Raw genomic sequence first — 25868 nt, forward strand, 5'->3', positions numbered from 1 at the left:
GAGAACTAGAGGAAGGTGGTCCATAATATGCTAGATAATCCTTCCAGAAGTAATTAGGATTTCATCTGTTACATAGAGAATCAAGTCCCTCATTGATCATTAATCAAAAAAGAAAGTGATAATCAAAAAATAAAGAAATTTTAGACAGCTACACCACTCATAAGATTTAAAGGATAAAGTATGGTTGTCCTTGGAAGAATCTGCCAGCAATAATTTAATCTACTCAGCATTCAGGTAATCCTAGTTACAGGTCTAATAGAAATATGTCCTGAATTTCTATTTAGTAGCTGCCTGCCTCAGAAACAAGTAACTATTTAAATGGTAAGGGGAATCTAGACAATACAGGAAGCTTTTTTTCATTACAAATATTATTTTAGAGTTTTTACTAGAATGAGGAGACAAGATCTATATACTACACATTTACTCTCTCAGCCCTTCAATGAATATCACTTCAGACCCATTACTATCATCAGATAATTGAATTAGTAATACATATATATATATATATTATATATATATAATAGAGAGATAGAGAGATATCCAAGGGACTGGAAAAAATTTAATAATCAATTTTAGATTTTTTATTGGAATAAAGATTAAAAAAATAACAAATTAGAAGAATAAAATGAGAAAATAGTGGATAAAACTGAGGCATCTATATATTTATAAATTTATTTTATATCACACTATGATAAGGTTATATTTTATCTTGTTACAATATCACATTTAATATAGTAATATACATAAAATGTATAATATAAATAATGTATAATATGTATAAAACATAATATAATATATATTATATATTATATGTAATATATAATATTATTGGCATAGTATTTATAAATATTTATTTTAACAATTTTATATATATATACAACCATTTGAGTAAGCTAAGTAAAATGTTAAAGAGCTCCTCAACCTTTTTTTAAAGATTTATATTATTTTTAATTTAGGGAATAAAACACATTTCTATAACAAAATACAATAAAAAAAAGATGATTGCAAATGAAAATGCAGATCTATTATATATAACTTGATATTCCTTTCAAATATACAACAAAATCATCATCATATAATTTTTTTTCTTTCTTTTCTTCCCTATTACCCTTTTCTTAGAAGGGCTAGATTTTGGGTCCTAGAGATGAAAAGATTTCCAGTCATGGACCCCTTTGACAGTCTAGAGAAATATATGGAGCCCTTCTCAGAACAATGTTGTTAAATGCATAAAATAAAACACATAAAATTACAAAGGAAATCAAGTAAATATTGAGTTTTCAGTCCACCAAAACTTCCATATCTTTTTCAGACAAACTGCTATCTAATCATACTTCCTTTATCATGTAATTGTTTTTTAAACAAATCTTTACCTTTTGTTTTCATGTTGCCTAAATTTTCTCTTACAACTGTTCCCTACCCTCCACCACCTTACATAGAGAGTCATCCTTTAAAATAACTTTTCATCATGTATTAGGGAAGCTGATTGTCATATCTAAATGTAAGATTTTACATTTATTCCTAATGGTTTTCATCTTTTTAGATAGATTTCAGTGCTTTAGGTTTTGACATTTTTATGGCTCCTAATTCAATCATCTTGAGTTTTAGTTATCTCTCCCACCTTTGTTCATCTGCAAATTTGTTACAAAGGATGAATGACTATGTAGGGGAGAGGGATAGAATTTTAGGATCTTAGAACCTGGACTGGAAAGGATCTGAGAATCCATCTAGTCCAACCCCCTCATTTTAAAGATATATTTGAAAATTAAGATGATGCAAAAAAAAAATCACTAAAAATTATATTTTTATAAAAAAAGACAAAACAAGCAATTAAGTAAGACTAACTACTCAACAATACATGTAAACACTGTCAGTCACATATGCAAAATAAGGAGTGAGGAATTTCTCTTCTCTTCAGAGCCTATCTTGGCCATTATAATGATGCCATATCCAACTCTTTTGTTGTTCTTTCATTTACAATATAATATAAATTGTATATATTATTTTTCTTATTTCTGCTTACTTTGTATCAATTCATTTGTCTTCCAACTTTTCTCCATATATTTCATCATTTCTTATGTCACAGTAATATCCCATTACAGTCATGTACTACAATTAATTTAGTCTTCCCCAATGGAAAGGCATCCATTTTTATTTTCAGTTTTTTTGTGACTACAAAAAAATACTACTATAAATTTTTGGTGTTTATGTGATTACTTTTAATGACTTCTCTAAGCAATAAGATATCTGGATTAAAGGATATGAACTTTTTAATCATTTTCTTACCATCATTTCAAATTGTCTTCCAGGACTTTACGCAAGATGGCGGAGAGAAGACAAGCACAGTTCTAAAGTCTCCTGATCTCTTCCCCATCTATCACATGAAACAAACCTCTTAAAAGAAATCCAACTCAAAAAAACCCAGAAAGAAAAGCCAAGAGAAAGAAAATCTACCTCGGGATTTGTCTCCAGCAGGAGCTGTGGCTGAGTTTGGGCGGGTGAGTCTGGGCCCAGAGAGAGGATCAGCCCTGATCAACCAGACTAGCAGCTGAATTGGAACTGGAAGTCTGGGGGCCAGAGAGCCGGACCTGCTGTATCAGCGGTGGGACTGGACCGTGGGGGCATGGGTCTGCGGGGGAGCAGAGGCGCTGGTGTTGGAGCTGTCCCCCTGGAGATCCCGGATGGGGCTGGGGGGAGAATTCTGGAGCGGGGGAGCCGTGGATGACGTCCCTGGGCTCCTCTGGTCTGAGTCCCATTGCAGCTCGGACTTCTCCCCTAAAAAAACAAATGCAAACTACTTCTGCCTCAGGCCCAGGTATGTGAGCAGAAGAACCAGCCCAGCTGAGGAATGACCTCAGGCCAGGGTAAAGCGCACCATTGAGTGAAGGCAAAAGAATTCAATACCTCCCAACTCTTCCCTTCAAGGAAAGGGAGAGGGCCTCTACCAAGGTCACAGACACTCCAGAGAAAGCAACCAGCACCTCCCACTGGCCAGCCAGAGAAACCGCACTCAGTGAGTAAAGCCTTTAGCGATCCCAAGCCCCTGTGAACCAGCCGCTCCAAAACTCAGGTCTTAGCAAAATGAAGAAGGGTCAGTGGAAAGGTGGATCCATAGAAAAATTCTTGGAAGGGAAAGACACTAACTCAGAGAGACCTGGAACCTATGAGGAGAATACAATCTGGTCTTCAGCACAGAAAGACTTCCTTGGAGAAATAAGGAAGGAGTTTAAAAATCAACTAGAAAATTTGGGGGAGACAATACCTTGCAACAAGAAAACAAATCTCTCAGATCTTCAAATGGGCAAATGCAAAAAGAAATTAATTCTCTCAAAACCTCAATTGGTCAAATGGAAAGCTCTTTCAAAAGGTTAACAAAGAAAACTCCTCCCCCAAAAAAAGAATGGAGTCTACAGAAACTAATGACTCCATGAGACAGCAAGTCAGTTAAACAAAATCAAAAAATAGAAAAAATAGAAAAAAATGTAAAATACCTCATCAACAAAACCACTGACCTCGAGAGTAGATCGAAGAGGGGCAACCTGAAAATTATAGGACTTCCTGAAAACATTGAAGAGAAAAAAAGCCTGGACTTAATATTACAGGATCTAGTGATGGAAAACTGCCCTGATATCATGGAATCGGAGGGCAAAGTAGTTATTGAAAGAGTACATCGATCCCCACCAGAAAAAGATCCTAAAATGAAAATACCAAGGAATGTTGTAGCCAAACTGCAGAACTATCAGATAAAAGAGAAAATCCTGAAAGCAGCCAGAAAGAAACAATTTAAATATCAAGAGGCCACAGTAAGGATCACGAAGGACCTGGCTGCATCAACTTTAAGGGATCGAAGGGCCTGGAATGAGATATTTCGAAGAGCACGGGAGCTTGGAATGCAGCCAAGAATCTACTTTCCTGCAAAGCTGAGCGTTCTCTTCCAGGAAAAAAGAGGGACATTTAACGAAATGGAAGAATTCCAAAAATTTCTGATAAAAAGACCAGAGCTAAACAGAAAATTTGGGCATCAAGCAGGAAGTTCAACAGACACATCAAAAGGTAAAAAAAAAAAAAAGGGGGGGAACGGTAAAAGAAAAAAAATGCAATCCAGTAAGTTGAAACTGGCTATATCCCAGCATGGGGGTAAAAAAAAAAAAAGATTCTCATAAACCTTGAGAAATGTAACTCTAATAGAGAGAATACACCTAGCCAGAAATGATGGACATTCATGACCTATCCATGAGACTACTATCTAATGGGATGTAACTGGCTTTAACCCCACTTGGGAGAAAGACTCTAATAGCTCTCAGGAATTTTGACTCTATTTGATAGAATATACAGAACTAAAAGGGACAGACACTTAGAACTTTCTATGACTTGGATAGAATGATCTAAAAAAAAACACTACTGTTCTAAAAAGGGGGACAGGAAAGAGATGGGAGGAGGGAGGGGATTGAATGGGGTAAATCTCATTACACTAAGAGGTACAAAAAACCTATGGTGATAGTGGGGAAGAAGGGAGCAGAGGAAAAATACCTGAATCTTCTTCTCATCAGACTTGGATTAAAGTCAACTTACACATACTCAGTTAACTTATAAAACATCTAACCTTTCAAGTATTAAAAGGGGAAAAGGGGAGGGAGGACGGAGAAAGGGAAGGGGAGTGGGGGAAATAACGGGAAATAACAAAAGGAAGGGAAGGGGAAAAGGGAAAAAAGGGAAAAGGGAAAGAAAGGGAGGGCGTGATATAGGAGGGAAAACACACTGAAGGGGGTGGTTTTCAGAAACAAAAGACTGGGGAATATGGATAAAAGGGGGGAAAGGGGGAAAAATACAAACAGAGGGAAGATAGCATGGAGGGCAATAAAGAATTAGTAATCATAACCTTGAATGTGAATGGGATGAACTCTCCCTTAAAATGTAAGCAAATAGCAGAGTGGATTAAAAACCAGAATCCTACAATATGCTGCTTTCAAGAAACTCATTTGAAGCAGAGAGATACATATAGAGTAAAGGTAAAAGGCTGGAGCAAAATATATTTTGCTTCAGCTGAAGTAAGAAAAGCAGGGGTAGCAATCCTTATCTCAGACAAAGCAGCAGCAAAAATAGATAGTGTTAAAAGAGATAAGGAAGAAAACTTTATCCTCCTAAAAGGTACCATAGACAATAAAGTCATTTCAATATTGAATATATATATATGCACCCAGTGGGACAGCACCCAAATTCTTAGAGAGAAGCTGAAAGAATTACAGGAAGACATAGACAGCAAAACTCTACTAGTGGGAGACCTCAACCTCCCACTATCATATCTAGATAAATCGAATCATAAAACAAACAAGAAAGAAATTAGGGAGGTAAATAGATTGTTAGAAAAATTAGATATGGTAGACTTATGGAGGAAACTGAATGAGGATAGAAAGGAATATACCTTTTTCTCTGCAGTACATGGAACTTATACAAAAATTGACCATGTACTAGGACATAAAAACCTAATGATCAACTGCAGAAAGGCAGAAATAGTGAATACAGCTTTCTCAGATCACAATGCAATAAAAGTCATATGCAATACTGGGCCAAGGAGATATAGACCCAGAACAAATTGGAAACTGAATAACCTCATTTTAAAAAATGAGTGGACCAAAAAACAAATTATAGAAGGAATTAACCATTTTATCCTAGATAATGATAATAATGAAACAACCTGACCAAAACTTATGGGATTCATTCAAAGCAACTCTCAGGAGATATATTATAGCACTAAATGCTTATATGAATAAATTGGAGAAAGAGGAAATCAATGAAATAAAGATGCAACTAAAAAAATTAGAGAAAGAACAAATCAGAAATCCCCAATTAAGTACCAAATTAGAAATTCTAAAAATTAAAAGAGAAATTAATAAAATTGAAAGCAAAAAACTATTGAATTAATAAATAAAACCAAAAGTTGGTATTATGAAAAAACCAATAAAATTGATAAACCTCTGGTCAATTTGATTAAAAAAAAAAGAAAACCAAATTGCTAGTATCATAAATGAAAAAGGTGAACTCACCACCAATGAGGAGGAAATTAAAGTAATAATTCGAAATTATTTTGCCCAACTCTATGCCAATAAATTTGATAATCTAAGTGAAATGGATGAATATTTACAAAAATATAAGTTGCCCAGGTTAAATGAAGAAGAGATTAAATATCTAAACAACCCTATCTCAGAAAAAGAAATTCAACAAGCCATTATTGAACTCCCTAAAAAAAACATCTCCAGGGCCTGAAGGATTCACAAGTGAATTCTACCAAACATTTAAGGAACAATTGGTTCCAATCCTATATAAACTCTTTGGAAAAATAGGGAAAGATGGAACTCCGTTTAATTCTTTCTATGAAACCAATATGGTACTGTTACCTAAACCAGGAAGAGTTAAAACAGAGAAAGAAAATTATAGACCTATCTCCCTGATGAATATAGATGTAAAAATCAAATTGCCTTCCAGAATTGTTGAATTAATTTATAGCTTCACCAATGTTGTAATATTAGCATGTCTCTCTTTTTATAACCACTCCAATATTGACTATCCTTTGTCATTTTTGATAATTTGCAGGGTCAGAGGTAGAATTTCAGAGTTATTTTGATCTAGAGTTCTCTCATTAGTGATTTGGGATATTTTTTTCCATGTGCTTGTTAATTGTTTGCAATTGGTTTTCTGAGAACTGTTCATATCTTTTATTCCCTGGTACTACCCGGTTAAAGTTAAAGCATATACTCTTTGATCAAAGGGCAAATTACAAAAATGTATATTATTAAGCCATCAGTAGCAATGATTTTTTGGGAGGTTATTTTACTTAACTTTTCGAGGGAATAATATTTTTGGTTTCTTACTGTATTTTAGAAAATTCTACTCAGTTGCCAGAACAAATGTTCTTCAATATTTTCATGGGGCAACTCAATGGCTCAGTGGAGAGTGCTAAGATTGGAGCCAGGAACACTTGAATTCAAATCTGACCTCAGACACTTACTCACATGTTAACTTGGACAATTCCTTACTCTTTGTTTGCCTAGGAAGCAACTAGATGTCTCAGTGGGTAGAACTCTAAGCTTAGGATAACCTGAGTTCAAATGTAACTTCAGACATTTGCTATCTATATGATCCTAGACAAGTCATTTAATCTCTGCCTTAATCTTTTGGAGAAGGAAACAACAAACCATTTCTGTATCTTTTATTTTTTTAAACAAGGCAATGGGGTTAAGTGACTTGCCCAAGGTCACATAGCTAGGTAATTAATTATTAAGCATCTGAGGTCACATTTGAACTCAAGTCCTGACTCCAGGGCCAGTACTCTGTCCACTGAGCCACCTAACTGCCCACCATTCCAGTATCTCTGTAAACAAACAAACTAAAAGACAAAAACAAAATAAAACAAAAAACAAAACAAACTTAAAAAATGGCCAGTAGGCTCTGTAAGGGCACAAAGAGTTGGACACAACTGAACAAAAATGATTCATCCCTTTCTTCATATAAATCTTCCATAAGGATTCTTTTCAACATGCTGTGTTTCTTCCTCTATTTCTCTTAACATCTCCTGGATGTCAGCAAAACAGATGGATTCCTCTACCACAGAAGCTCTTAATCTGCAATCCATTCACTTATTTTTTAAAAAAAATATATTTTGATACCTATCTTTTAGTATAATTAGTTTTCTTTGCAATCCTATATATTTTATTTTATGCATTAAAAATGATTTTGAGAAAGAACCCAAAGGTTTTACCAAATTTACAAATTGTTCCAAAAAGTTTCCTTTAAGCCATGGGTTAATCTAGATAGGTGCTCAATTTCTGTGACCATGTACTTAAAGAACCATATATACTTCACAGCTGCATCAGAATTAATGTAGTATGGAAGTCTAAAAAATTCACTTAGCATTCTATATCTCTTACCTTAAGCCTATCCATTCTTTTTATTGTTTACTCATTTCAGTCATGTCTGACTCTTTATAACCCCATTTGGAGTTTCTTGGCAAAGAGAATGGAGTGGTTGTACCCTATACTTCTCCAGCTCATTTTATAGATAAGAAAACTGACATAAACAGGGTTAAGTGATTTGCCCAGGGTTACGCATCTAGTAAATGTCTGAGGCTGGATTTAACTCAGGTTTTCCTGACTCCAAGTTCATATATTCTTTAGAAATCTTGAAGAACAGCAGGAACAGTCAGCACTTATTCACATTAACTCCTTGTAGAGTTATGAGATAAAGTTGTTACTTGACTACAAACAATGAAATCAAATATTAGTTGAATGTGTGGAAAAGGATTTGGTCCCAAGCATGATCTGATACTATTTAAGAGAAAGGGTAGTGCTATGGCAAGAACGATGGATTTGGAATCAGAGGTCCCAGGTTTGAATCCTCTCTCTCAACTCTACAACCTTGACCCTGACAGCTCTCAAACTCTATATTTCCTCATCTGTAAAAACGAAAAGTGTTAGCCTAGATGACCTACAGGGTCTCTTTCAGAAGTAGGTCGATTTTACATAGAAATATGAAGGTCAAGGAGTTCAGAGAGGGTTGGACACCAGGGTTGAAAATCTAGGAAGTTATAATGAGTATGGATGGACTTGGGGTGGGGTGGGAAGTTTAAGTGTGCTGCCCTCCATGTCTCGAATGGTCTCCCTCATCATCTGCACTTGTTTCTATGAAATCCCAACTAAAATCCCTCCTAGTACCAGATGTCCTTCCCAATCCCCCAAATACTAGTCCCTTCCCACTAAAATAATATCAGTGGAACATAGTTGTTTGCCTGCAGTTTCCCCCCACTGGATTCTGAACCTCTTGAGAGCAGGGACTATTGTTTGCCTTTCTGTATTATCCCTAGCACTTAGTAGAAGGAAAGATACACAGTAAAGGCTTAATAAATGCTTGTTGAATTATTCTACAAATGAATATCAGGACTCCACCTGTATCAGAAACAGGTATTTCAACTAGGTTTGCAATTATTCCTTCCATATCATAAATTTTCCCCTTGCAGTTTTGATATATTGCAGATCAGCATAAGAAAGAAAATGAGAATTTGGGGAAGTTTTGAGGAATTTGCTGACAACCCATGAAGGCTAAAAGATAACAGACAACATTTAGAAACTCAAGAAATGCATGAAATATGCCATCAAATCGTTAACCCAAATTTACAATAAGGTGCTTTGTAAACATCCCATAAAAGAAAAAAGAAAAATTCAAAATCTTCTCTGGTATAAAGAGAGGGCCAAAAATTTTATGAAGGTTTTCCAGATCATGGAGTGCCAAGCCCCTAATTCCTACAATCTAGAAAGGATAAAGTATACTGCTTTCAGTTTCCAATCACTGAAACCCTTGTATGAGTTACAAAGTGATATATGAAACAGAAATAACAAAATTAGGCAGCATTAATATAGCATACTGAGGTCTGTAAAGTGTTTTACATGTTATTTCATTTGATTTTTAACTCGGTCTTGTGAAACAGGTGCTATTTTTAGCCTTATCTTACAAATAAAGAAACTAGGTCCAACATCCCATACCCTATACCAAGATAAGATCAAAATGGATGCAGGATTTAGACATAAAAGCAAACAGGGGATCAAGGATCAATAGAAAGGGAAGCAGTCAGATCTATGTCAGATCTATGGAAAGGGAAGCAGTTTATGACCAAGGAAGAGATGGAGAACATCATTAAAAACAAACTAGATAATTTTGATTACATTAAATTAAAAAGTTTTGCACAAATGAAACCACTGTAACCAAGATCAAAAAAATGTAATAAATTGGGAAACAACTTTTACAACTAGTATTTTTGACAAAGGACTTATTTCTAAAATATATAGAGAACTGAGTCAAATTTATAAAAAAAAAGTCATTCCCCATTTGACAAATGGTCAAAGGGTATGCAAAGGCAATTTACAGATGAGGAAAGCAAAGCTATCCATAGTCATATGAAAAATTGCTCTAAATCATTACTGATTAGGTGCAAATTAAAACATCTCTGAGGTACCACCTCACACCTCTAAGACTGGCTAATATGACCAGAAAGGACAATGATCAATGTTGGAAGGGATGTGGGAAATCCAGTACACTAATCATTGTTGGTGGATTTGTAAACTGATTCAACCTTTCTGGAGAGCAATTTGGAATCACACCCAAAGGTCAATAAAAATGTGCATGCTCTTTGATCCAGCAATGCCACTACTGGGTCTATAGGAGATCATGAAAGGGGGTAAAACATCACTTGAACAAAAAATATTCATAACAGACCTGTTTGTGGTGGCAAAGAATTGGAAATTGAGTGAATGTCCATCAATTGTGGAATGGCTGAACAAATTGTGGTATATGCATGTTATGGAACACTATTGTTCTATTAGAAATCAGGAGGGATGAGATTTCAGAGAAGCCTGGAAAGACTTGCATGAACTGATGCTGAGCAAGATGAGAAGAACCAGGAGAACATTGTATACCCTAACAGCAACATGGGATTGGTGACCAACCTTAATAGATCTGTTCATTCCATCAATGAAATAATCAGGGGCAATTTTAGGGTATCATATGTATCTGGAGAAAGAATTGTGGGGTTTAAATAAAGACCAAAGACAAATATTGCCTTAATTTAAAAAAAAAGTTGTCTTATGTACTACATAATTTTGCTATATTTTATTTTTTCCTCAAGGATATGATATTTCTCTCAACATATCCAATTTTGATCAATGTATAGCATGGAAACAATGTAAAGACTATCAAACTGCCTTCTGTAGGGAGAAGGGGGGTAGGGAAGGGAGGATGGGGTAAAATGTGTATAATTCAGAACATTACCAAAAAATGATAGGTATAAACTACTATATATACAATTGGAAAGCAAATAAAATATTCATATATTAAAAAAAGAAACTAAGTCTCAGATAGATGACTACCTCAGGGTTACATAAGATTATGAATTCAAGTCTTGACATCAAGGCCATTATTCTATCCACTAAACCATCTCAGTAGGCAGATGGGCATCAGGTGAGGTTCTGAAAAGCTTGAAGTAGCTTATGTGTGTTGGTTTGTGGGTTTGCTCCTGTCTTCCCTGGTCTTGTATGTCTTCTGCAATTACCAGGACAGCCATCTGTCAAGAACTTTTGTGGTGAAGCTTCTTTTCCCTGGAAGTCTTTTGTGGTATGGTAGGAGAAATGATGCTCAGGGTTTCTGCCATGCAGGTATTATTTTTCTCTTAAAAGCCTGGTATTTTTTTCCTCTTACAAAGGAAGACAAAGGCATCTTCCTAGAATCTTGATTGGTCCAGAGGGCTAAGGCCACTATTAATGTGGCTTACTGGTCATCCATGGGCAAAAAAATGTCCATGGAGCCTTGATGAATGTTCCAATGCTATTCAAATCCTCATAGTCTGCTAACCTACCTAATTTTTATATGGAGAAGGGAAAAATGACTACCTGAACATTTCCTTTCTATGCTATATCTAAGTAAACCTCCTTTTGTTAGATGTTCAGTATTATATTAGTGTCTTATTTCATTCCAGTTTTGTTAAAACTACCAGAGTGTCTTAAAATATGAGATCTATGATCAGATCCTGTACTATTTATGAACTAAGGCAGAGGATATACAAGGAAGAATTTAAAGCCATGAAAATAAATCATGCAGATTGTGCCTTGAAACTAAATAGAATAAATCTTTCACAACAGATCTTAATCCCCCATAACTGGGGAAGATTAGTTGTAGTCATCTTTATGATAGACAGCAACAGGAGCCTCATTTAGATGGGCTCTGTTCTGGGAGGAGCAGAAATTACTGATTCTTGTATACATGGGTACTGGGAATGATCTTCCAAAAATAAAAACAGTGAGCAATTTTCTTTGAAATCAGATTAATACAAAAATTTCAAATGGCTTTTCCTCAAAGTTCCACAAAATGGGGCTGATTTGTTTTTAGTGGTTGATTTGTTTTTAGTGAACTAGAAAAAACATTAGATTTGAAATCAGAAGACCTGGGTTTGAATCCCTGTTCTGCCACTGCTTAATTCTATTACCTTAACTTGTTTTGTTTTGTTTTGTTTTGTTTTGTTTTGTTTTGTTTTGTTTTGTTTTTGCCATTCTGGCTCTTAGTTTTTATATCTTTATAATGGGGGAGGGAAGAGAGATGTTGTTCAGGAGTGGGTCCCTCATCAATTCGATGAGTTCACCATTTGTTTCTGAGCTCCAACTTCCTGTGTCAAAAAGGGGAGATTTTTAATTCTCCAAGCATTGCAGTCTCAGAATCCAGCCTTTTTCCCATAAGAGAGAGATATCCTGGGCAGTATCAGCTGTGGGAATTGTTTTATGAGTTTTTCTAGATTTGAGAATTGAGGAATCAAACCTTCTAATAGAGAGAAGGGACTTTCCAGATGAAGCAGGTTCTTTGGAGAAATAGAAATATTAAATGCACACTGAAGTTTCTACTGGGAAAACAAGACCAGTAAACTATTTAGACAATATAGATCTTTCAGGAAGATTACTTGTCAACAGTCCCAAAGTATATTTGTCTTCCAACATAAGTCTAGACAGAATTAGCTAGGTGGTATGGTGGATAGAATGCCAGACCTAGAGTCAGGAAGACCTAACTTCAAATTCAGCTTCAGTTACTTACTAGCTGGGTAACCCAGGCAAATCATGTAACCCAATTTGCTTCAGTTTCCTCATCTATAAAATGAGATGGAAAAAGAAATGACAAATCATTTCAGTGGTAATCTTTGCCAAGAAAGCTTCAAATAGGGAACACTAATGAAACAACTGAACAACAACAAGAAGTCTTGACATCAAGGTGGTAGTAGGAGTATTATGTAGACTATGAAAGACAATAGGAAAGAACGATTCTGAGGAATGTCAAAGGATTGCACCAATAGCAGCTTCAACAACAGTATTCTTTGGGGTGTAGTTGATTGTTTATCTTAAAGAATGTATTTTCCATATTTACTTTGGGGGACTTCTATGAGTTGTGTTTTCTGTATTTTCTGTAAAGTGAAGTAATTCAGTGTTAACTTAATGATTGTAACAGTGTTGAGGACCAATATTTAGGGAAACTTAGACACAAGCAATACCATAAGTATTCTGGGAGATTATTTCCTGGAGTAATTTAGTGTAAGGAAGGGTGATCCGAGAGAGAGAGGGAGAGAGAGAGAGAGAGAGAGAGAGAGAGAGAGAGAGAGAGAGAGAGAGAGAGAGAGAGATCAGTCCCTGAGATCAAAACTATGAAAATCAAATTATAGACCAATCTATGAAAGCCTTGCATCTTTGAGGGTTCTAGGCTACAGGTTACAAATATAAAATAAGAGCATTGGCCTAGAATATCTAAGATCCCTCCCAGTTCTAAAGTTTATGATTCTATGTTTTGACCAGAAAGAGGGTTGTATGTTTATCTTTGGCAGCATGAATAGTTATTTATTTGTTTGGTTTTTGCTAGGCAATGGGGTTAAGTGGCTTGCCCAAGGTCACACAGCTAGGTAATTATTAAGTGTCTGAGGTGGCACTTGAACTCAGTTCCTCCTGCCTCCAGGGCTGATGCTTCATTCACCACGCCACCTAGCTACCCATCCTGAATAGTTATAATTTTCCCATTTTGCACAAAGGAAAGATGGTACTAGATTCAATTTTACCAGGCAAAGCTTAGGCTTTAGTGAGGTTAAAACAAATCACCAAGATCTCTTTTAGCCTGAAAGAAGGAATAAAAGGAATTGATTCTAAGCTGATCTTTCTTGGGAAACAAAACCTAAAGTCTATTAAACTTGGTCAAGGTTACAGAGCTAATTAATGAGACAAAAAAGGCTAAAACCCAGATATATCTGACTCCCAGCCCTATGTGGTTTTCACTACATCACACTGGATCCTAATTCACTTCAACCTCTAAAAGTCAATCAATTTATATTGTTGAGACCCTAAATATGAACTGGTCTTTCTCAAATTGTATCAATATTGTTGGGGGAAACTGTTTCCTAGTTTCCTACTCAAACAGGTTGTTCTTGCATGCTTATTTAGATTATATTGGGTGAAAAACCCTGAGGCCTTAGTATTAAGGATACATATGAGGAGTGGAAGGTTGGGAACTCATCTGTTTCTCATCTTCCCACTTTAGATCAAACCATTTGAGAGAAGACCCCAATAAAACAGACATTAGCCATTTAAGGACCTCAATTTCAATGTCCCATATCAGGGTGCACTAAGATCTATTAAGTAGATCTTTTGTGATAACAACCAGACCTGTCTCTGATGAAGTACAGTATTTTGCTGGCAGGACTAAGAGGAAATAAATTTACTGTTGACTTAATTCAAAAGAAGGAGAAAGTGGAGAAATTGAAGAAAGTAAAGATTTCTTGCAAAGTTGTTAAAATTTGATTAAAAATTATAAGAGAATGTTACTGGTTTGTGATTTGAACAGCCTCAGTGAAGATGTTTAAGGCAAATTTAATTCTTTTACTTAAAATGTTCATACTTTAAAAAACTGCAATCTGTCTCTATCACTCAAATTAATTTAGCTAACACTTCATCACTGCATAGAATTTTCAACACTTGGTGTTTGAGCGTGACTGCTGCCTCATACAGTGTGCTCAGATTTACCAAGGCACTAGGCTAATGAAGCTATATAATTAGAATGATAAAATTTATTCTGTGATTAAGTGTCTAGACATCCCCATTTGGCTGTAATAATGGCCCTGCCAGGAGTCACCAAAATAGCAATGATATCTATTTACAAAGTCCTTTACTATTTTTCCCTTGCCCTGACTTACTGCCCAAGAGAAATCACAGGTGCGGCTCTGAGTCGGGGAACACTCATTCCTCAAGCTTTACTTGTCAGTGAGTGGTGCTGACTTCAACCTTTTAAAGTGATGTGACAGGAGATGACTATGAAGGGTGACTCAGCTGAAAGCTCTGTCTCCCCAATGTGGAAAGCAGTGTTATAACCCTCCTGTGTTAACAGCAACTAATAGCATCTGCTCTAGGGAGTCCTTGACCTGCTTTTGTTACATACTCTGTTACCCCAACCTGGGAGGTGTACAGCTAAGTTCAATCCATGAGATCTATGTTTGGCTGGGTTAGGGCATGGTAACATGATTATCATCCCTAACAAGGACAAGGTCATGATGTATTTTTGTAAGGCGAGTGTCACATACACTAAGACATTTGCTGCTCTGCTTTTCTGGTTGCTATTTAACTTGAAATTCTGTAAGCTCCATCTTTTAACCATTTAATTCACATAGAAAATTTAAAAGGAAGGCTATATCAAAATTAAAGATAAGCCTCTTGACCTTATAACCATGGCCCTTTAAACCAGAAAGCTTGAATTCTGAAAACAAAACATGCCAAATGCAATGGGAGACTTCACTGAGTGCTTTTCTGGCCTCTTGCCATTTTGTGAATACCTGGCCAATTTTTCTTTCACTAATATGGTATTTTCTTGTTGATGATCCAGAACAGATGACTCTGAAATTGGGAAAGATATATGTTAACCTGCAGTTTTCTTTCACCAATAATATCTTCATTTTCAACTAATAGCAAGCATTTATATCCTTTTAAATATTAATGTTAATGCCAGAAAATGGGGGATAAATGCATCACAGAGAGTCCTATCTGAATAAGTCAGAACTGCTGAATAGCTACAGGCTGAGGGTATTTTTCCCTCAACTAAATCAATTTTTTTTCTAGAAATGCCCATTCTGGGAGATCATGTGGGTACAATAGGGAATTAAGTTAGCTTGGCAACATTAGCTGTTCCCCATTTATAATATATTTCAGATGCTTAATATGTTTTACATAATTTTCTACTGTACTATGTTTATGTGGATGTTTTTCCACACTTCCTGTAAATCTAAAAAGTCATCCAGGTCTTTTGCAATTTTGAATTATCTTCAATTCCTTCTTTATCATTATCGTTCAAGATTCAGATTACTCATTGACATGGGGAGGGGGAAGGAAATGGAGGGAGGTAAAAAATGTAGAACTCAAAAGCGTACAAACAGATAAATGTTGAAAATGATCTTTACACATATAATTAAAAAAAATAAAAAAATAACATCATTCAAGATTTACTGAATGCCATTCTGTACAATAAACATAAAAATGAAACATTTTTTGGCTGATTTGTGATTTCATTTGATCTAAGGAGTTTATAATGAGGAAAATCCATCTACCATTGCAGATCAGCAACATTTTTACTACTAGTAATCTTAGAAAATTTCCCACTTAAGCAACTAGCTCAGATTAAAATAGTTTAAGTATATAAGAAATGGAACTTGAATCCAGGTAGTTTTGACTCCAAGGCCAGACCTCTCTGATGTGTTACACTACATCTCTAGGAGAAAATCATGAAGATTAATGTAAAGATATTGTCCTTATCCTGAAAGACTTAAAGTTTAAATAAGTTTAAAGATGATCTCACCATTGTTTCAACTGATCTCTTCTGTGAAATGGATGAATACAGTAGATATTTTGGTGAACCATTGTTCAAGAAAGGTACATCCATGAAGTTTCAAATTTCAATCAATAAATCAGCAAGTATTTTTGTGTTCAACACTATTCTAGATGTTGAGAAATCAAGATGATACCAAAGCACACTCATGAAGTCTATAATGTAGTTTGGAACCTACCATAAAGAACCAAGAAGATATAACAACACAAGTAATGCATAAATATATTTTAGCATCTTTTCCCCACTAACTTATTTTACTTGTCTGCCTTATTTTATATATCCTTGAGAGGATAGAAAGATGAGAATGGATAGAAGGAAAGAATGTGATACAAGTGAAAATAATAGAAAAGAAAAAAAAAAACAAAGTACAAATAGTCCAAGTGAAAAAGAGAGAGAAAAAGGAAGCACAGAGAGCCAAACTTTTGGAATAATGGCTTTTTAATTTCATTTATCTGTGCCAAGAACTGTGTTCTTTATCTTATCTAATTCTTCAGATACCCCTTTCCTCAAAGTTGGAAAGCATAAGAGTTTACAACTGATAAAAAACTTTTCAAATATTTGAACATAGTGATAATACATGATTTCACCAGTGTGTGTACTCTTTTTTAAAACTAGCATAGATCTTTGTCTCTCAGTGCTAGATGGTCTTCAGAAATTGACTGTGTCTGAAAAATTCATTTCTATATGACCAACCTGATGATGTGCCTCTCTAAACTTAGACTGATCTTCAGATGATAGAAAAAGTCTGTCACCTGATCCAACCACACAGTCACATGACATTACTAATAATATTATGTTATTCCCTTTCCTTTTTCTTTAGGCATTTATAGGCATGACAATTAAAATACAATGGTGATTTTCATTTTAGATAGCACAATTGGAAAATGCTTGGATTACATTTTTGTAAGTACCTTGTTGAAACCCCAAAAACACTGATTGCATTCTTCAATTATTTCAAAAAAAAGAATGACCTCAGTAACTACAAAGAGAATCTTATTCTCTGCAATAATAATAAATGACAGAGTATTCTTACAGGAACTCTGAATTCATATTATTGACATTTGTTCAAGATCAAGGGATAACAGCAACTACTCAATTTTTGTTGTCGTACATCCAATACTTGATCTATAATAGGTGCTCAATAAATAAATATTATGATGCCACTATAACTCCAGGCAAGTCACTTCAACTTTGTAAAATGAGGAAGCTGGATTAAGTTACCTTTATGGTCTCTTCCCAAAGGAAAGTAAACTCTTTTAGATCAAGGAATATTTAACTTTGCCTTTTTTTCCCTAATACAGAAGGTACTCAATAAACACATGTTGATAAATGGATTTATTCCAGCTCCAATATTCTAGGATTCTATAAACTATTTTCCAAAATAGACCAATATTAGCAAATAGTAAACTCATTATATTAACTAATTTAATAATATTTATTGAGTGCCTACTCTGTACAAGTAGTTGGGCACGGTACTATTTTATAGACAAAGGGATATAAGAAAAGGCATCATCATTAAAGAAATTATTTTATTTATAATTTCCACTAACAAAAATTCTTAAATTCTCATATATCAAAAGAAAGGAAAATAAGAAATATGATTATGGGAATGGAAATGATGATCAATAATGCTCTTTTTCATTTGAATCTTATCTTTGGGGATTAAGAAATATGCCTGTTTATGAATGTACAAATCTTGAATTTTGCAAATAAAATATCTTGATGTTAAGAGATATAAAAAGAATTGAAACTATAGTGTTTTACACTCACAAAGCACAACACATACATGATCTCTTTGTACTTCACAAAAATCCTAGGAGGTTGGGGCAGTTAGGTGGTGCAGTAGATAGAGCACCGGTCCTAGAGTCAGGAGTACCTGAGTTCAAATTTGGCCTCAGACACTTAATAATTACCTAGCTGTGTGGCCTTGGGCAAGCCACTTAACCCCATTGCCTTGCAAAAAAAAAACCTTAAAAAAATCCTAGGAAATACTCAAAGAATTAAATATTATTTTCACTTAATAGATGAGAAAACAGATAATCTGAAAACTCAAGTGATTTGCCCAAGGTCACACAACTAGTAACGGAAACAGTGGATTTAAACCACAATCAAGTCCATGCTGTTTCACTTATTGCATATCCTTGATTCACTTTTAGAATTCTAAGATTGATATCTTTGAGGGAGATTAATAAACTCCTACCCAAGTACTCTGGATAAAAATATGGTTTCTTCTATGGCATCTGCAGCAGTAAAATCTCTATTTCATGAACAAAGCTTATGATGTAGCCACATTGTCTGATATCTCAAACTGCCTGCTCACTTAATGACTCTTCTGCAGATACCAGACTTGTTCAATTAGACAATGCAACCAGAATGTTCCAAATTATGTCAGATAAGGCTCAAACAATGTTCCAAGGAGACGAATGGAGTGTAATACTGCAGAGAGAGGAAGAGCAATGCATACAATCATAGTTATGCTATGTGAAAAGCACAAGCCGACAGTAGCATCAGATATTGTACTTAAAAACATCGGTGATGCATTTTCTTATTATAAAAAGTAAATCAATAGTCTAACAATATTCTTTATGAGCAGAAAATCCATAGTTAAATAGCATGAGTGAATACTTAAAATGTGTTTGGATCTTTACATTTTAAACAATTCATGACATCAAATATCAGAGATGCTTAAGGCAACTATTTGTCAAAACATGTCAAAATATGATTTTTTCATAGTGTTTGTTTAGCTTTATGGAATGATTCCATTAAAAGGTCAAACTACAAGATGATAAGAACACCACATTGCCAGTACACTATGGATATTTCTGGGAATGTATAAAGACAATATAAACCATCATAAAATTTTAAAGAGCTACAATAAATTGCCCTACGTGGATGCAGCATTCATTTTTACAGTAAAGTGGTAGTAGGATAAAGTAGACATAAACTGGTGATATTTTTCTATTTTGTAAATAGGTTCCTTTAACCCAACAGGAATGTGGTAGGAAAGAAAAAATAGTTTAATTGAACAGGATCAAGTAAGCACAACAAAACTCACATTTTGAAAGTGATTTATTTGAGAGAAATAATAATTGTGACCAGTCATTCATCCCATAGTAGTCTATAAATGACTTCCCTCTTAAATATTCACTGAGTAATATTTCAGGGGCAAGTTGTATGCCCCATTTCCCCATCATTATGTGGATATTTTGTTAACTTCCCATACAAATTATTTGGCTCTTAGTGACACAGAATTTAAAAATAGCATCTCTACACAACATGGATTTTCAGAAATTAAGTATTGCATCACAGTCTATTAACCAAGTGCAACTCATATCAGGTGGGTTTTGTTTGTTCATTTATTTCTTCCATGTGAGTGACTCTATTGAGTTCTCCAGTTAAAAAATGTTATCTGAGACCCTATATACTTTAGTATGTCTAACATTGTTCTGAGCCCTTAATAGGCTGTAAATACATTTTTAGTGTGTTTGATTAACTAGGAATCACTATTATTAGCAGTCAATACTTAGACCGCTCTACAAATGCCAAGATACCATAGTTGCAGTAGGGGATAAAATGAGCATGAGACATGTAACTGCTTATATATAGCATGGAATCTATGTTGGGAGTCAAGTCATATACAGTGACTGAAGTTTTTTCCTCTACTAAAGACTTTTTCTATTGCCTCATTATGGCACAAAGATGACCCCGACTTTTTGAAAATTATACTTACAAATAAATTCTTGAAAAAATATTACATCTGAGTTATCAGAATTTATAGCTTTATATCGATTAGAGCAGAGTCTCAGAACCAGGGTCATATTAAATATGTTGGTGAAACGGTCTCTGAAAATCCTTTTCATCATGTTCTCAGACCTTACTGGAATTTGACACTGCTATTTATGGACCATACCAAGCACTGCCACAAGATGTCAGATACTCAGAGAAAGGACACATAGGTACATATAATTCACTTGGACTTAGTATAATAATAACAACAGTTACATTTGATTAGTGATTTAAGTTTGCAAAGCATATATTTATATGTAAGAAAATGCATCAGATACATATATGCATATATTTGTTTTCATAAATGTGCATATATATGGAAAATTAAAATAATAATAAATTGATCTTTTTTATTTTCCCAACAAATCTGGTATTATTATTATTATCCCCACTTTATAAATGAAGAAACTAAGACACAGAAAAGTTTAGTGATTTCCCAGGGTCAGTCAGTCAATAATTATGCAATAAGCATCCACTAAGCATCTACCATGGAGCAGTTGGGGTGCAGGATGTGTTCAAAGAAGACTAGGATCCCTGGTGTGATGGCTGCTGGAACTTCATTGTAGTGTGTTTGATTAACTAGGAATCACTATTATTAGCAGTCAATACTTCAAGAACTACAGCTGCCAAGATACCAGCATAGCTGCATTAGTGGATAAAATGAGTATGAGACATGTAGCTGCTTATATAGAGCATGGAATCCATGTTGGAAGTCAAGACATATATAGTTTCTGAAACTGTTGGGTTGAATGGTTCTACAGTGTTCTTAATAGATAGTTATTAATTCAAAAACTATTGAATGCTTACCTCAAGTTGAAGTCAATCTGTCCCTAGCTGAAGTTCCAACTGAAGAAGAGGTTTTGAATGGCATTAACTTCTTTTATGTGGCAAAGCACCTAGTGCTGATTCTATTCCAGTCAAGATTTACAAGGTGTGGGGTTCATTGCTCATATAAAAACTGACTGAAATTTTCCAGGTTATATGGCATGAAGAGGTTATCCCTCAGGAATTTAAGGAAGCCTCCATTGTCCATTTCTATAAAGATAAAAGGAATAGATTGTTCTGTGACAATCACAGGGGTGTCATTACTGGTGAGATTTTTTCCAGAATCTATCTCAAAAGGTTGATCCTTCACCTGGAAGATGTTCACCTCCCTGAGAACCAGAGTGGCTTCAGAAAGGGTTGAGGAACAGTCACTATGGTGTTTGTTGTCCAGCTACTCCAGGAAAACTGCTAGGAGTAGAACAGAGGTCTGTATACAACATTTGTAGATCTGACCAAGACCTTTGATACCATCACTTATTAGGGTTTATGGAAAATTATTTCAAAATTTGGTTTCCCAGAGAAAGTTCATCAGAGTTGTATGTCAATTTCCAAGACAGTGTGCTTACCTGGGTTCTGGATAGTGGACGATGCTCTTGTGATTTTTTTGGTCACCAGTAGAGTGAAACAAGACTGTGTCCTTGTTCTCTTGCTTTTTGGTATGATGTTTTCAGTCATGTTATCGAATGCCTTTAATGACTATGAACCCAGCATCAAGGTCAGCTGCTGAATGGAAGATAAATTCTTCAACTTGAAAAGGTTACAAGTCAAGACCAAAGTGGAGACAGTGTTGGTGCATGGTCTTCTTTTTACAGATGATTGTGCACTCAATGCAGCCTCTGAAACTGAGATGCAACAAAGTGTGGATCAATTCTTTACTGCTTGTGCTAATTTTGGCCTAACAGTACTGAGAAAATACAGGGGTTCTCCTTCAGTTAGCACCAAACCCTCCATATGTGGACCCATTGGTTACAACAAATAGAGAAGTTTTGACTACTGTTCACTTACCTTGGCAGTGTCCTTTCCAGGGAGGTATACATTGATAATGATATTGAATCACACAATTCCAGAACTAGCTCAGTGTTGGAGAGGCTCAGAAAGAAAGAATGGGAGAAAAAGAGGTATTAGACTGACTATCAAACTGAAGGTCTACAGAGCTACTGTATGACTGTGAAACCTGGATAGTCAACAAGCACCATGTCAGGAAACTGAATTGCTTCCATTTAAATTGTCTTAGGAAGAATCTGAAGATTATCTGGCAGGATAAGATACCATTACACTTAATTCCTTTCTTGAGCTAAACTACCAAGCATTCAAATGTTACTAAGAGAGTGCAACTATGATGAGTTGGTTATGTTATTCAAAAGCTAAACACATACTTGCCAAAAAAGACTATTTTTATGGTAGAGCATGCCAAACTCCTATTGGTCTGATCATTCACATCAGACATCCAGTAACTTATCTCTATTTTATGGAGAATTAACACAGGGAAAGGGCTTAGAGCAGAGGTCAGAAGAAGCAATACAGGAACACTCTGAATGTCGCTTTTAAGAACTTTGGAATTGGCTATGCAGTCTGGGAGACACTGGCACAGGATCACCCAATATGGTGCACCCTCATTAGAGAGGTGCTCTGTGTCTCCATTGAGACAGCTCAAAGGAAATGTTACATGCAAAAATTTAGTGTATCCACTGCAGGTGTTCCAATGGATTATTTGTACCTGTCTTATGGTAGAGCATTCCAAGCTCATATTGGTCTGATTAGTCACAGTCGGACAAATGGTAACTTGTCTTTAACAGAGACATAACATTTTGGTCTTCTTTGATAATGAAGAACAAGAACAAACCAACCAATTAACTATGGACCAGTCAGTATGCTAAACTCTGGGTATATAAAGAAACACAAAACATAGTCCCTGCCCTTGGGGAGCTCAAAATGTAATGGAGGACACAAAGTGTAATCAAATTTGTACCAATAAGCTAGGTAAAAGATAAATAGAAATAATCATCAAAGAGAAGTCATTAGAATTAAGAGAGATTAATATTTATTAATCAATCTAATATTGATTGATGACTAAATTTATTAATTAATATTAATAATTAGGGAAGGCTTTCTATATAATGTGAGATTTTATCTAGGACTTGAAGAAAGCTAGAAAAGTAAGGAAGTAGAAATGAGGAGAGAAAACATTCCAGGCATGGGAACAGTCAGGAAAAATATCTAGAATTGAGAAATAAGAATCTCCTTTGAGGAACAATAAGGAGGCCAATGTCAAAGGATCAAAGAGTAGAGATGGGAGAGAGGGTTTGTTCATATTATAAGAAAACTGGAAAGGTAGGAGGTTATGAAGGACTTTGAAGGCCAAACAGCTGTTATGTTTGATCCTGGAGGTGATAGGGAGCCACTGGAGTTTATTGAGTAGCCATTGATATGACTGGATCTATGGTTTAGGAATTCACTTGGATTACTAAACTAGTATCTAAGGTCAATTTGACCCTAGATGCTTTTGACTCTACATCTAGCACTCTTTCCACTATACTTCCCAACTGGCTACCTATCAAAAGATAAGACACAAAGACGTATCTACTTATCCTTGAGAAACTCAGACTGAGAAGTTAAGATCTTTCTGTATTTCGGAGGTTAAATTGAGTTTATCCTCATACTATAAACATATCAATTTTCCTAGAGATACAAAGGGTTGGACAAGCCTAATTAAATCTACTGGTCCCAATAGTAGCCCTTCTAAAATATTCACAATATTTGCCTCCCCCCATCCCAATCTAAACCTCCAACCCAACCCAAAATGGTAGATCATCCAACTACTCTCAGCCATGCTTTAGTCTTTTGTCACAGATTTGAACATTTATTCTCCTATCAACAGTGTGCTAATGTGCTAACATAAAGCTAAAAAAAAAGTTACAAGTTTAAATCCACCAAAGACTGATCTCAGGATCTATCTAGCTAAATTCAGAGAGACTCAACATCAATAGGTACTCAAGGATAATGGTAGTCAAATTTTCTTGATGATACATCCCTATCAGCAAAGAGGCTTTTCATCATGTGTCCCAATATGTGTAGATTTATGTATAAATTTCTATTAATAAGTTATTGTATTATGTGAACAAAGTAGTGATTCAAACAGTGAGATAAATATTAAACAATATTTGATCCTAAAATTAAAATGATCCACTGGAGTTTATTGAGAAAAAGGGAGAGCTCATTGTGAACTATGATGATCAAGAAAGGTTTCACAAAGGAGATTGTATTTAAGATGAACTTGGGGGCCGCTAGGTGGCACAGTGGATAGAACATCGTCCTTGGAATCAGAAGTGCCTGAGTTCAAATGTGACCTCAGACACTTAATTACCTAGCCGTGTGGCCTTGGGCAAGACACTTAACCCCATTTGCCTTGCAAAAGCTAAAAACTAAAAAGAGAGAGAGAGAGAGAGAGAGAGAGAGAGAGAGAGAGAGAGAGGGAGAGAGATGAACTTTGAACAATAATAGACAGGATTTGAATATTAAGGAGGAAAAGATAAATTTCTAGTAAGGATTATGGAATATATGAAGGTGTGGAAATGAAAAATATGTTTCTATGACATGGAAGAAAACAGTTTGGCTAAAACGAGCAATTCAGATAGGCAAGTACAAGGCTAGAAATGTAAGATGGACACAAATTGTAGAAAGCCTTAAATGCCAGGTTAAGAAGCTGTTATTTTAGCCAAAAGCCAGTGGTATCCAAGAGACAATTATATATTGGGTAAGACATATTTAATAAGATCTTTTATTATTAGACTTGCCTCCCTCCTTACCTTGTACTTATATTGTGTATATTTTGCACATAGCTTTATAACAACTGTATCGCTACTATTATTGTTTCTGTCTCTTTAAGAACCAAATTAGAGTGTTGAGGTGCCAGAAGGGAGCCGTTTAGTCTGGCAGTTTGAAGCTATAGTAGTAGTAAATGTCATTCTATTAGGAAAGGAAGTTATTCTAGTTTATTGAGTAGGTAACATCGATTAAACTATAGTGAGGGTTTGAACTACTGATTACTTAATGAAAAAGTAGTTTGCATTTGTATTAATAGAAAAATCTCCAAACTATCCCCTGAATTACTTTAAGATCTTGGAATGATAAGATTAAATATGAGAAAGATTCAAGGGGAAGAATGACTCCCTAACAGAATACAAGCTCAATGAGGGCAAAAACGGTTTCATTTTTGTCTTTCTATTTCCATGCCTAGTATAGTGCCTGGAATATTGTGAAATGATTAATTGATTAATAAACCATAAAAGAAAAGCAAACTAAGGTTAGTGCAGCACAGTCCTACTAGATTATTAAACAGCTTTAGAAAAACCCTATTTTAGTTCCCATATGTCTCTGAAATGATTCTTCAAATACAAAAACAAATTCTAACCCATTCAAGATTAGAGAAGACTACATACAAAAACTGTTAGTCACAGCTAGGAAATAATGAGAAGCTTTGGAGTTTGAATATGCACCATACAGATTCAGCAAACAGAAGGAAACCAATGTCCAGTCTGCTGGAGAAAGAAGTGAGATCAGACCCTTAATGAAAAGTATGCTGCTTGTATTCCTTTCTGAGATGCCAGACTTTGGTCTGGAGGTCCCACAAAAGCAAAGCTCCCTGTTGTCTTCAGTGGGGAGGAGGAAAGCAATGACTTCAGTAGAAGCTTTTGTGTGTTTGTGTGTGTTCCATTTCAGTCCTGACTGGTCAGAGCTCATTGAGAATGACAAAGATATCAGTGGGTAAATTAGCAAACCTCTGACAGGCCTCCTGCCAGTTATTTGTTTTCTTCAATGAAGTCACA

The 25868-nt window shown here is 35.2% G+C and overlaps 1 protein-coding gene across 6 annotated transcripts in view; it reads left to right on the forward strand.

The window, feature by feature from the left end:
* Positions 1-2691: 2691 nt before the first annotated feature.
* AOPEP (aminopeptidase O (putative)) overlaps positions 2692-25868 on the forward strand; it is a 632574-nt gene continuing 609397 nt past the window's right edge. For 2 of the 6 annotated variants that reach the window (XM_074201226.1, XM_074201227.1), the window contains exon 1: positions 2692-4050. In XM_074201226.1, coding sequence (XP_074057327.1) covers positions 3609-4050 — 442 coding nt within the window. In that variant the 5' untranslated portion in view covers positions 2692-3608. The remainder of the gene's footprint in view (positions 4051-25868) is intronic. The other 4 variants (XM_074201225.1, XM_074201224.1, XM_074201223.1 and 1 more) reach the window with 3 other exon arrangements.

Source organism: Macrotis lagotis, chromosome X, assembly GCF_037893015.1.
Source record: "Macrotis lagotis isolate mMagLag1 chromosome X, bilby.v1.9.chrom.fasta, whole genome shotgun sequence".
In the NCBI taxonomy this organism is placed as follows: Eukaryota; Metazoa; Chordata; class Mammalia; order Peramelemorphia; family Peramelidae; genus Macrotis; species Macrotis lagotis.